The 13,934-nt window shown below is 45.0% G+C and overlaps 1 protein-coding gene across 1 annotated transcript in view; it reads left to right on the top strand.

Moving 5' to 3' along the window:
* The window catches only part of Wdr27 (WD repeat domain 27), a 45,960-nt gene extending 33,296 nt beyond the window's left edge, over nt 1–12,664 (top strand). The window contains exons 23-24 of the mRNA XM_051206051.1: nt 1,792–1,890; nt 12,588–12,664. Coding sequence (XP_051062008.1) covers nt 1,792–1,890; nt 12,588–12,638 — 150 coding nt within the window. The 3' untranslated portion in view covers nt 12,639–12,664. The remainder of the gene's footprint in view (nt 1–1,791; nt 1,891–12,587) is intronic.
* The last annotated feature ends 1,270 nt before the right edge of the window (nt 12,665–13,934 follow it).

The following is a 13,934-nucleotide window of genomic DNA, read 5'->3' on the forward strand; positions in this document are numbered from 1 at the left end:
ATTATTTCTGTCTAGAAAGACTTCTGAATTAGAAGAATAAGAAATGTGAACACATGGTACACAATACGATTTAAGAGATACACACATATGTGAAGAAGCTGAGATTTTAACAGTTAACGATTTAGTCAGAAAAATAACATGAGCTGAATTTTGAAGGAGGACTTGCAAGTTCATAAGAAAGGAAAATATGAAAAAAAACCCTCCCTTTTCTCTACCCGAAGCCAGTATACCAAGCAAATTCTTATTATGAATGCATTGTCTTCATTGTACAGTTTAAACATTTATCACAGTCTGTCTGTCATATGACTTAGTCCTTGCTATTAAGAAGCATAAAATCTAAAGAAGAGAATTCGCAGCACCTTCTAGTTTGGAGCCTGCTGAGGCATTCCTGAACTGTGTGTTCATTTTCATTTAGAAAGTGAGTGCTGATGAGTTATAAAGTAAAATACTACAGCATGTATGTATGTATATGTATGTATGTATGTATATAAACCCGTGTTGAAATGTAATGACCATCGAGACAAGGCTCCACCTGCAGAAATGGGGGTGATTCCAGTCACTTTGAACTACAGACACTTCCCTGGGTCACTCGAGGACAAAGCAGTTGGGAGGCTGAGGCAGGAGAGTTCTGCTGAGTTTGAAGCCAACCTGAGCTACCTAGCAAGGTCCTAGTGTAAACAAACCCCACCTGAGTGACTCATACCCATTATAATTTCCCAAAGAAAAGACTTTCCCATAATCCTCTCCAAAAGAAAAATTAAGTGGAAAGGGCCAGTTGTTTTCACAGAAGATCTGCTCCTTAAAGATCAGCACTCCTTTAATTCCAGCACCCGGGGAGGCAGAGACAGGCAGATCTCTGTGATTTTGAGGCCAGCCTAGTTCCAGGGCAGGCTCCAAAACTACAGAGAAGCCCTGTTTCTGAAAACAAACAAACAACAAACGGATCGGCACTATGCAATAATACCCGTTTCAAACCACAAACATCTAAAGAGAGCAAGCATCAGGGTATTCCTTCTTTTCATTGACCAGCTGCTATGAAAACTTGGTAATGTTTCAGAGAACAGCTGCGTCTGACTTAGGAATATCAACAACAACAAGAACAACAACAGCAACAACAGCAGACTCCTAAATGAAATAGGGACAAGCAGACAGAACCCACCAACTTCTCGTTTTTGTCACCCGCTGCCGTGCCATGTGGACTATAACCCTGAAATGCGCCCCCCCCTTCAGTTGCTTTTGGCTGTGGTATTTTACCACATCTACAGAAAGCAACTGGTAACACGGGAAGTGCAGTGATTCTGGTAGAGACGCTTCCCAGTCAATGGCAGGAAACCACAAGTCATTATCACTATTGTTTGTTTGGTTCTTTCCTGAGACTGTAGGTTTGGAGCCTGACCTGGAACTCACGCGGTAGACCAGGCTGGCCTCGAACTCACAGAGACCCGCCTGCCTCTGCCTCCCGAGTGCTGGGATTAAAGGCGGCGGTGGCACACGCATTCATATTCTACGTCAAATGTTACCCACTTGTCTCAGCTCGTGGGAGGAGCATGGGACGTCATCTCTTTTAGCATGGGACTTTGAGAAGGGTTGGCAGGCAAAGGCTGCGTGCACGCCCTTCCAATGAACACTATGAACACTCGCTTTAGGCTGCTAAGAGGGCATGATGATGGGCTCATGACAGGGAGTAGACAGGGTGAGTGGCTCACTAAGTCACAGACCACACCTGAGCCAGTGTTTGGAGCTGGTCACCAGTCCTGCCAGCCTTCGACACCTGCCTGTCTTGTCTCCTAGGCGTATGTGTATGAAATGGGCTCCAGCAGCTTTCTGTATCGCCTGGCAGGACACACAGATACAGTTACTGAAGTGGCCTTCAACCCGGCATCTCCTCAGGTAATGTCCCCACGGTGTGAGCGGGGCCTCTCCAGTTCACACGGGGTCTCAAGTCACCTTTAAAAGACGGTCAGATTTCATTCACTTTGATGAGGTATTATGGGATTTAAGAGTACTTGCAGCTGCTCCCAGGACCCGTAATCCTAGCATTCCAGAGGCTCACGCATTTGTTACTAATTTTACAAAAGAGCGAGCCAACTCCTCAGCTGCTACCTTTGTAGTGCCTGGAAGGAAACAACATGTTAATTTCTTTATATGTAAAGTTGCTTTAGAACGTACCACGCAGGCACTTCTGTTGCCCTGGATGTAAACGGTGGTTCTTCTGAACTTTGAAGCAATTACCTGCTGCTCCCCCAACCACCTTTTTTTTTTTGTAATTTAGCTTTTATTTCCCAATTGATATTTAACTTTGTTGACTTGGGGTAGGATCCTGGAAGTATGCAGGGATTGAGGACATTGAGGACAGTGTGCTGTACACACCCTCAGTGAGGGCTGCTTTCTCCAACTCTAGGAAAATCATGTGCAGTGTAGAAAAGGGTATTCTGTCTCCTGTCTGGGAACCCATGGTTTCCCTGGTCATAGGCCCTGACCTTGCCATCCAGCCAACATCTCTACACATGCACTGTAGGTTAGGACTCTGTGTGTCTGGTATTTGCTAAGTGCCCTGTGTTACCTTGGGAAGGTTGCCTTGGTACTATACCCAGCATGTGTCAATTCATATCTTGTTCTTTATCTTCCTCAATCTCAAATGCCTATAAACCCTATATATTTTGAGGAGAATATTGATTATATCGCTCTGCTTATAAATAATTCAGCAATATTGACAACTGACAGAAGATGAGGGCTATTTTGCAGTAACGTTACCAAGAAACAGTTTATATACTCCTGGCCATAGCGTTAGTACATAGCCCCGGCTCCTCTCCTTGACACCTTTCTTAGGTCACCATTACCCAACTTGGCGATTCTCTGGGCTCTGGGCAGACCTCTGCCTGATCTCTGTTGTTTTCCTTCCTCCTTTTCCTACCCATAAGCTGGAGTTTGCCGTGACTAGAATCCTTGTCTTATGATAGGTTTGGCATCCTGTGTCTGGACTAGGCCTGCACGGTGCGTAAGTCTGTATCTTATGGGTCTACAAGTCATGAGTCTACAGAAGCCGTTGTTGTGCGTCCACATAGCATATTCAGTGGGGATGTTCCATGATCTAAGCTACCTAGCGCACGTAAACTAGGCTGTCTACATGGCTTGATTTATCCAAAGACATAAAAGGAAGCGAAGGATCTGTATTGCTATATTCCGTATCCTCAGTGGGACATCAGATCATGCTTGATTTGACTGAGACCACTCTCTGTGGCCCAACTGCAAATATTGGAACATTGTTTGCCTTAAAAAGACGCTGATATGTGCTTTCTATGTGACTAAGCTTGATCTTTATGGGAGGGTCCATCTTTCCTAGCATATTCATGTTCTAAGTAGTTGCTTCAGAACAAGGCCAATTTCATCATTAGTTTCTCACATTAGCTGGGAGACCTCAGATATTTGCAAATAGCCAGGTTTACTGTGGCCACAGTTAGGATCATAAAAACAATTGACGTAGTTTGGAAAATACATCCTTGCAAATATTTAACGACTGATGCTTTCCAGCCTCTAGAGTGGAAATGGAAATCTGGGCCAACAGGGCCTTACATGGCTGGAAAAGTGGTATTCTAAATTCAGTGGTGTTGTGCAGTTTGCACAGTAGATATTGGTCCTGGTGTCATGCTACAGTTGCTTTCTGGAAACACCCCTCTTGCTTAGAAAGCAAGTTTTATAGTTAGCAACCACAAAAGGTTTCCCTTCATGTGAGTGGTTACCCCGGAATGTGAAGTTTCACTCCCTCTGAGGATTGTTTTCTTACTGGCACAGAGGAGAACTTGGTATTTTCCAGGGCTGAAATCTGACAAGTGTGCTGTAGCTTCTGGGCATGCTGCTGTAAAGCGATCCCTTAGTCCTGTGTGAGTAGTCACACTGGTCTTAATTCCTCTACATTAAAGGGCTTGGGAAGGGCTTGCTTGGGCTTGATGGGGACAGATTCTGGAGCAGTGACTCAGTGCCGGGCATCTCCTATGGCGGGCGGTGCACCAGACCCCTCCAGCATCACCTTTATCCTCCTCCGTGGTCCCTTCCTGACTAACCTTCCTGGCTTTGCAGGACACTCACCTCAGAGAATGCTGGACAGCGCTCAAGCGTGGGTGGTCATGAGCCCAGCAAACGGTGTGCGATTTAAGTCACTGACCTGAGCTTTAAAAGCCAAGCTTGCAGTTGGGTTGAGGCCTATTAAGCTCGGCCTCATTTCCTTGGGCACTCTTCATTGCTCTTTAATTTTGTCTTTGGTTTTCTATGATTTATAATAGATTGCAGAGGAAGCGGAGAGGAGAATTTATGGTAGATGAGCCTGTCCCCCCCCCCACCCCCCTGCCCATCGCTGAACTTAAGGATTTGAAATACTTCTTGGGATTCTTGTATGGACCCAAATGCTTTTTAATTGTTAGGCTAAAGGACGTGCAGCAACGGGCCTTTGAGCTTTACAGAAAATTGTGACAAGGGGAGGTGACCCCCACAATGGGCAGTGCTACCTTCCACTTGAATGACTGGAGGCTGCATGACATCCTTTAATCATCTCATTGCATTCAGAGATTGCTCATCTCGGGGCTGAGGCCACAGAGCCCCCTGAGCCGGCACTGCTCCTGCTCCTGCTCTATCATAGCAGCCTGTAGCTCACCTCACTGTCTTTTATGTCCATTCCTTTTTAAAAATATTTTTTCTTAGTTTACATATCGATCTCAGTTTCCTCTCCCTCCCTCCCTGCCTCCCATACCCCCACTGATCCCCCATTCTGTCCCCCATCCACTCCCCAGGGAGGGTGAGGCCTTCCAGGAGGGATCATCAAAATCTGCCAAGTCGTTTGGGGTAGGGCCTAGGCGCCCCCCCCCCCCCCCCCCCGTGTCTCTAGGCAAAGGGAGTATCCTTCCATGGAGAATGTGCTTCCGAAGTCTGTTTGTGCACCAGGTTCCCTTAGGCTGCTCAGGCCTCCTAATGAGACCCACGTTCAGGGGGTCTGGATTGGTACAATGCTGGTTTCCCAGCTATTAGTCTGGGGGTCGATGAGCTCCTCCTTGTTCAGGTCAGCTGTCTCTGTGGGTTCCTGTAGCCTGGTTTTGACCCCTTTGCTGATCACTCCTCCCTCTCTGCAAGTGGATTCTAGGAGTTCAGCTCAGAGTTTAGTCATGGAACTCTGCTTTTGCTTCCATTAGCTGCTGGATGAAGGAGCACGTTTGTCTTTTTGTGACTGGGTTACCTCACTTAGGATGGTTTCTTCTAGTTCCAGCTATTTGCCTGATAATTTCAAGATTCCATTGTTTTTATTTTTTTCCTCTGAGTAGTATTCCATTGTGTAAATGTACCACATCTTCTTTATCCATTCTTCATTTGAGGGGCATCTAGGTTGTTTCCAGGTTCTAGCTATTAAAAATAATGCTGCTATGAAAATAGTTGAACAGGTGTCTTTGTTGCACGGATGTGGATCATTTGGGTATTTGTCTAAGAGCGGAATTGCCTGGTCCTGTGGTAGACTGATTCCCATTTTCCTGAGGAACCTCCATACTAATCTTCAATGTGGCTGTACAAGTTTGCACCCCCTCCAGTAGCGAAGGAGTGTTTCCCCTTCCTCCACATCCTCTCCAGTATAAGCTGTTATTGGTGTTTTTGATTTTAGCCATTCTCACATTTGCATTTCCCTGATGGCTAAGGATGTTGAGCACTTTCTTAAGTGTCTCAGCCATTTTGGATTCCTTTATCGAGAATCCTCTATTTAGTTCTGTACCCCTGTTTTTAATTGGATTATTTGGTGTTTTGGTGACTAGCTTCTTGAGTTCTTTGTATATTTTAGAAATCAGCCTTCTGTCAGATGTGAGGTTGGTGAAGATCTTTTCCTGTTCTGTGAGCTGCCAGTTTGTCTTGTTGACTGTGTCAAAAGCAGTTTATAGATTCAATGCAATCCCTATCAAATTCTCAGCAAAATTCTTCACAGACCTTGAAAGGACAATACTCAACTTTATATGGAAAAACAAAAGACTCAAGATAGCCAAAACAATCCTGTACAATAAAGGAACTTCAGGAGGCATCACCATCCCTGACTTCAAGCTCTACTATAGAGCTATAGTGCTGAAAACATCTTGGTATTGGTGCAAAAATAGACAGGAAGATCAATGGAATCAAATAAAAAATCCTGATATTAACCCACAGACCAATGAACACCTGAATTTTGACAAAGACGCTAAAATTATACAATGGAAAAAAGAAAGCATCTTCAACAAATGGTTCTGGTACAATTGGATGATGGTGTGTAGAAGACTGCAGATAGACCCATGTCTATTGCCATGCACAAAACTCAAGACCAAATGGATCAAAGACCTGAACATAAATCCAGCCACACTGAACCTCCTAGAAGAGAAAGTGGGAGATACCTTTGAACAAATTGGTACAGGAGACTGCTTCCTGAATATAACCCCTCTAGCACAGACACTGAGATCAACAATTAATAAATGGGACCTTGGGAAACTGAGAAGCTTCTGTAAGGCAAAGGACTCAGCTCACTGTCTCACCTGAGCTGGCTCTGTTCCTGTCATGCCACAGCAGCCTGTAGCTCAGCTCACTGTTGTATCCACGAGAACTTCCTTACTTCACTTCTGGATAAGCCATTGCTTCTAAAAAAAAATATTACACTTTAAGTAGTTCAGAAGAGAGATGGAAAGGTATTTAGGTTAAAATGTCATTATAGTATAAATAATTCATATTTTACCTGCCTGACTAATTTGTGTGTTCAGACATTAGGAGATAAGGAATTCTCCAAGTGGGAAATTGAAAGATAGAGTACTCACAATAAAATAGAGAGAATACTTAAAATGATCAAGGCTATCAATGAAGAGGGGACATCACTACCTACAGAAATAAGGAAACTATAGGTGAACATATCTGCCTCCTGTGACAGTAAATTAAGTTACTTAGATAAATGGACACATTCCTAGAAAAATTCAAGTCACCAAAGTCAATTCAAGAATAAGTAGACATTTTAATAGATTTAGTATAATTAAAGAGACTGTATTTGTAATTTATAAATTACTAATTTATAAATGTCTTCCCTCAAAAGACATTTAGCTAGAGTAACTTCTCAGACTGTCATAATAGCCACTCACATACACACTTTTGCCTTTGAGAACTATTACCAAAAAAGATTTGTGGTTCTTAGTGAGTCATCATTGTCTCCATGGCTTGTGGTAAACCATTATTTAGAAGTTTTCACTTTCATTAAAATAAAATGTATGATTTCTATTTGGTTAATTGTGTTCTAACTTTAAAGAAAGATGGCCTGGTTTAGTTTATTTTTAAGAAAAGAAATCTTACTAAATATTTTAATAGGAAAGAAAACCAGTTTGCAATCCAGTGTCCATGGCCTGCATTTCAATGTTTAGGTGAGTCACTACAGGTCATGTGTGCTCTGTCGAGACACACAGTTGCACAGAGAGGGACATATTTGTCACACAGACCTGTTGTGATTTCCCATCAGTTCACTTGATGTCAACTCTAGACCAAGGCAGGAGAGCAAAACCCGGTAAGCGAGCCTTGCCTGACAACGCGTGAGTTCCTGCCCTCTGGAGGGACCGATGATAACGCGACAGGCTCTTCTTCTCTTGTCCACGATGCTTGCTGTTCACATCGGGTGCACACCGCAGCAGACTTTCGTTCAAAATAAGGTTTAGAGAAAGAACCATCTTGGCTGGACTCCAGTGGGCAAAAGAGGAAGCTTGGATGCTGTTCTTGATCCCCCCAAAACGGTATCGCTTCCCAGTTTTTTGCCACACGTGCCTAAGTGGAGTCAGAGAGTGGGAACGTCCAAGACAAGAGGAAGTCACCAACAATACAGGAGATGGAAGGTCACGAATAAGAAAGGCAGTTAAGGTGCAGGGTGGAGGTAGCTCATTTAACTGTGTTGGAAATCAGAGCAAAAAGACAGTGGGATCTGAGCTTCCCTGGAGCTTAGTGGGAAGCAAAGCAGGAACACGAGAGCCTGCTGAGTGCTGTGCACAGGCAGAGGTGACTACTCTGTGGGGGAGGCAGGAGATCAAAGCTGATTCAGACTCTGTGGGTACAGAAACACTGCTGACCTCAGCAATGAGGTGTGTGTGTGTGTGTGTGTGTGTGTGTGTGTGTGTGTGTGTGTGTGTGTGTAAGTGGGGTGTGTGGTCATGTGCTCCTTAAACCTGTAATACTGTTTAGAGACGTAATACTCCTAGGCATGGAAAATTTGGTGACAGGTGCATTTCTTTTCTTGGATTGGCTGCAGAGTAGAGAGGGAGAAAGGGGAGGGAGGAGGGAGGTCAGTCCCCAGGACTCTGTTCTCCTATCTTCAGCAGTCCTGTTGGATAAGCAGCAAGCCCTAGCAGATTTCCACACGATGGAGCCACCTATACAACGTGAGCGGTCCAGGGATCCGTGCGCCAGATACGTGTACAGCCGAGGTCCTGCATGGTCCCCTAAGCCCACACTGTGTGATGTGTGTAGGTGCAGAGCAGCAGGGGACCCTGGGGAGGCTCTTCTTGAACAAGCAGCTTTGTACATTACGTGGGAAAGAGGGGTAAATGCCAGGCAGGTCTCTAACGCCAGTCACTGGGTCCCGCCGCCGCCCGCTGCCCTCTGCATGGCCCTTGGGTTTCTCCCAGGGGTCTCTAGGGGTTCGTGCAGCACGTGGACACGCAGAGGCAGGGAGACTATTTTGGATTTCAGCTCTTGAGCCTTGGCCATGGAAGATGGTTCCGATTATGTTTAATGGTTGTTGATCTAATATCTGGCTGGCGAGGATATTTGTCCCTGATGGTCTGGCAAAGCTTTCGGGTCTGCAAACACTCACTGCTGTGGCCTCCGGCCCTGAGCACACTGTGGTCACACTGTAGGAATGTGACAGCTGGGCCGTAATTTTAGTTCTGCTCATTTTCTCTGTGAGTGATTTTATAAACCCAACTTGAAAAATTTATCTCAAAAAAAGTCGCAGCATTTTTTTTTCTTCTCAGCACATAGGATTCCAGTTATACATCTAGTTCTGTTGTTGAACTGCACTAATGAAGTTGGTGAATTACAAGAATGCCAAGTGTGTTTTACTCAAGGACAAGCAGAGTGGGAAGGGAGAAGATGCCAGGACAGGGTCCCACACATCAACCACTCACTGTGCGGATGCGTGCAAGTGTGGCTACCTTGTACTCACGGTGATCAAGGACAGGTTAAGAAAAGGATCAGAACTGGGACTTAACTGACACAGTCTGGCTGCGACAAAACAGTCTTTCTTTAATAGAAATTACCCCATCTACAGCAATTTATGGAAGTATAACCTGCAATCACAAAAAATGTTGGTGGGGTTACTGTTTTGTAACTCTAGAGACATCATCTCTTGTTGGATTTTTTTTTCACTTTTCCCAACTTTTAAAAAGAAACAGTGAATATTACTTTAGGAGTAAACACACCAGGTGTGGCCATTAAGTCTGTAATTCCAGCAGCTGCTCAGCCACTGAGGCCAGAATAGAAGCCAGCCCAAGTTAGCAAATTTCAAAACCTGAGGGCTGTAGACGAGAGGCAGGAAGGGTCTGGGTTCAATCTCCATCACAACAAAATCAACACACGGACGGTGGTGCACGCACACACACACACACACACACAGAGAGAGAGAGAGAGAGAGATAGAGAGAGAGAGAATAGAGGAGCAGAAAAACTGTATTTCTCTTTATTAATTTCCCTAGTTGTAAGAGCAGCTACCGTTGTTGTTGTGTTCCCGGTTTTAGTGGACATTTCTGGGACTTTGCCTAAGTTGTGGGTTTTGCATGCCTGGTCTGGTAGCATGCACGGAAGACCCCTTTGTTGCCAGCCTATTTGGTGTCTTTATAATCACGAGGAGGTCTAATTTATGTGTAACTTTTTTAGTCCTGGTGAGATGATCATGTGGTCTGTGCTTTACTTAGCTTTAAACTGAATCAGATGAACTTTTCTTCTTTTTGTGGTGGTTTGAGAACAACCCCCATGCATGTCTGAGTTCTTGGTCTCCAGTTGGTGGAAGTGTTTGGGAAAGATCTGGAAGCATTACTAGAGGACGTGTGTCACTGGCAGGCCTGGAGGTTTCAAGAGAGTGGTGCCATCCCCAGTGTGCTTTGCAGTCTGAGAAGCGACTCCTCAGCTATTCCTTTGACTCCCCCCCCCCCACCATGGACTTTAACCTCTGAAGACTGCAAACTAATCATACATTTTCTTTTGAAAGTTACCTTGGTCATGGTGTTTTATCACAGCAAATAGAAAAGTAATCAATACAACGTTCCACCAACTTTACTTTCCTGGTAAGCACTACTTGGTCACTGTATATACTCCTTTCAAGGATGTCCAACTTTCTGACGTGGTATCACCATGCCATCTTCAAATGTGTTGGGCTGCGTTCATCTCTCTCCTTGGACACTTATGTAGGCTGGCAGCTACTTGTGGATCCGCTTGCTTATTTCACGTTCACTAAATGGAGAACGCAGACGCGGCGGCGATGGACAACCTTGGTGACAGGAACACGTTTTATCTGTGCTGCGCTGCGCTGCTAGCGCCACGCATCCACGCTGTCTCCTGCAGAGCTGGCCAGCAAGGCAGTCACTACAACCCCACTCTCACCGGCAATATCTCTCTCCTCCATTCCTGTACCATTGCTGTAGAGACGGGACAATAGCCAGACCCGAACCAAGCCAGGGTATTCAGAAAGCAGGGAAGCTTGCCCAAGATGTCCACGGAGCAATGACTCAAAGTTAATTTCATTGTTCGTTTTCAATGCCAAGAAGCATATTACCAACAGCACGATCACTGCACAGTCTAACCTAACACTAATATTTTCAGAGCATGGTTAGCAATGAACAAGTGGTACTAATGAAGATTAGGAAGTGGTTCCTAGACTTGGATCAGCTCCTTACACGGAAACAAACCCTTCCCCAGGTCTGAAGTTGGGAGTTAGAGAGCTATTGGGAGTTAGAGACCTAGCACCCCTAGCTAGGGAGCTATCGGCAACTGGCAGCTCCTGGTAGGACAACCATGCTTTAGTGAGTGGGCAGCCCTTGAGGTTTTGTTTTGTGTTTTTTTGGGGGGGGTGGAGAAGGGTTAATTGGGTGGGCATAGAAGCAGAGGCGCATCTGAAAGGAGTTGGGAAAGGAGAATTAATGCAATAAAAGTAACATACACAGTTCTCAAAGAAGTAATAAAATGCAGAAGAAAGAGAAAAAGGACTCAAAGTAAATGGAAGGCCATCAGCTCTGGTCTGTTCTCTCCTTCCACCTCTCTGTGGGACCCCAAGATGGAGCTCAAGTTGTCAGGCTTGGGCATCTCACAGGCTTTCTTCCAGTTACTAAGAAAGAATTTATGTATATAGCGTGTTCGTCAAGCATAAGCCAATAAAAGCTTTAAGATTCACTTGCTTAAATTATATATAAGAACACGGAGTTGTAAATCCAAGTTATAGTTTTAATTTTTTGACACTCAATAATTCTTTTAATAATGTATTTTTCTCCTAAAAATTGTTACTGAAGGCCCAGAGAAACGGCCTAGTGGATAAGAATTCTGATTGCTCTTCCAGAGGACTTAGATTCAGTTCCCAGCACCTGCATAATGGTGCACAACCATCTAACCATCTGTGACTCCAGTCCCAGGGAATCTGACGCCTTCCTGTGGCCTCTATGGCCCTGCATCTACATGGTACACAGACATACATGCAGGCAGAACACCCATAGACGTGAAAATAAAGTCTCAAAATTATAGCGTTCTCTTACTGTTACTGTAGAATTGATTCACCTTTATCGGGAACTTTGTCCTCCTGTGGCTTTGAATTGATGTGTAAAGTCCTTTTACTTCACTGGTAAGTGGGATCCCTCCAGCGTTTCTTACAGGGCATGTCTGCTGGTAATGAATGAACTTCCTTGGCCTTCCTTACCTAGGAAGTCTCAATATCCCCGACATGACAAGGGTGTTCACTAGATGCAGGATTCTCTGTTGGCAGGAACCTTTTCTTTCCATCGATTTAGTCTGTCAGTCACTGCGGGTATCCTGGGTTTTGAGCCACTTTTTTTCTCCGCTGTCTCTAGGATTCAGCCTGGTTTTGGCTTTTGACGATATTGTGGATGAGCGAGGATCCTTTCAGTTTGTTGTGGGAGCTTGCTGAACACAGACGCTTATATATCTTTTATCAATTTTGTAATCTTTTCGCCATTATTTCTTTAAACGTTTTCCTTGATTCTTTTATCCTTGTCCCGAGAGCCCTGCATGCTGGTCTGCTTGACAATGTCCCATGGGTCCTGTGATCTCCGTTATTTTTTTTTTTTAAACCTTTTGTGGAGATAAGATCTTGTCACCTAGGCTGCCCTGAAACTCAGACTCCTAAGGTCAAAGCATTTCAGGTTGTAAAGCATCAGTGGAATGTACCTTGGCCTATTGGAGTGTATGTATCACACTATTGCAGCAGATTTTACTAATTTAATGAGCTTTGCCCTTTGATCTGAAACATCACAAACAACGTGCGAACCTTGTGACCCTCTTCCTTGTTGGTTACTCAGTGGGTGAAAAGCAGAGAGTGGTAACGTGGCCACCCACTTTGTGTTACAGCTCGTCTCTGCCACCTTGGATGGGAAACTTCAGCTGTTTGTGGTTGAGTGACTGCTGACCTGCTGGTAAGAATACGGCAAGAAGCCAGAGAAAGAATTCGTGACTTAGCCATCGAGACAGGCGGGGCAGTTTTTGTAGGCCCCCTTGTTGGATCCCCCCCTCCACTTCCCTCTCCTTAAGCAATCCCTCACAGAGACAGTGGGGACAATGGCTCATCTGTGCAGATACTCTATGGTCAATAAAGATGAGCTAGTGTCTGTTTCATGGTCGTACCTGGAGAGGAGGTAGAGAGGGCGGGGCCGTGAAGCAGAGCTGGACGCTACAGAAACCAGGCCAGCTTCTTCTGTACTCTGTGGCTTTTTTTTTTTTTTTTTTTTTTTTTTGCTTCATGCCTGCCACTGTGGCAAGCTGCGCTTGAGGGTGCAAGGTGGCAAGGATCCATGGCCCTATGCTGTCCACCTTTGACGCCCCTCTTTGGTCTCCAGGATGAACAAGGCCCAGGGGACAAAAGATGGACAGCCGTACCCAGTGTGGTCTTCTCCTCCTCTAAGAGAAGGTCCTCATGATTGCTTTGGTATTTGAAAGATAAAATGATTCATATTCTGGGGAATATGTCATGGGTTTGCTCAACACTGGCACATCGTGTGTTTGAAAACATCAAAGCAAGAATGTGGTTGTGGTCCCAAGCCTGGCCACAGAGGGACTTGGCCCAGGCCTTCTGGAATAAGCAATTTCTGTTCATTTTTCCCGTTCCCTTGAAAGGTCTTCTTTGCAGATGTGGGCCTCATTCTTTTCACCCAGTTCAAACAGACTACTCTGCATTCCAGTCCTGTTTTGGGAGGGAGCTGGCCTTTCCTGCATAGCATGGCCATTTTCCTGTTCCGTGCCTATAACAGGTGGCTAGCAGAGAATAGACGAAGTGTGCATACAGGTACAGGTGTCTGTGGGTCTCAGGGACACGTGGACCCCAAGCAACAGCCCCCACCCCCCCCAGAAGCTCATTCTTGATATTGTGATGGAATTGAACTATTGGCTTGTTGGTGCCTGCCCACGGGAATCTCTCTTATGAATGTGTTCTTCAAGAGAAAAGGAGTGGCCATGCATGCCTTCACTCCCCTTAATCTTTCCCCCTTCATGTCCTTTATTTTCCTTTTTTTTTTTTATTACTGACCCAAGTTTACTCATATTCTAATTATGATCAAATTACTTTGCTTTGTTTCTACTGTGTGTCTCCCCCGGTTATTATGCTGCGGCGTTAGCTCAGCCCCGAGCTCATGGGAGCTGCCAGCCCCAGAGAGGTTGAGAAAGCTGCATTAACCATAGGAGGATTTCTTTTCAGTGGAAATT

The sequence above is a fragment of the Phodopus roborovskii genome, unplaced genomic scaffold, assembly GCF_943737965.1.
Source record: "Phodopus roborovskii unplaced genomic scaffold, PHOROB, whole genome shotgun sequence".
In the NCBI taxonomy this organism is placed as follows: Eukaryota; Metazoa; Chordata; class Mammalia; order Rodentia; family Cricetidae; genus Phodopus; species Phodopus roborovskii.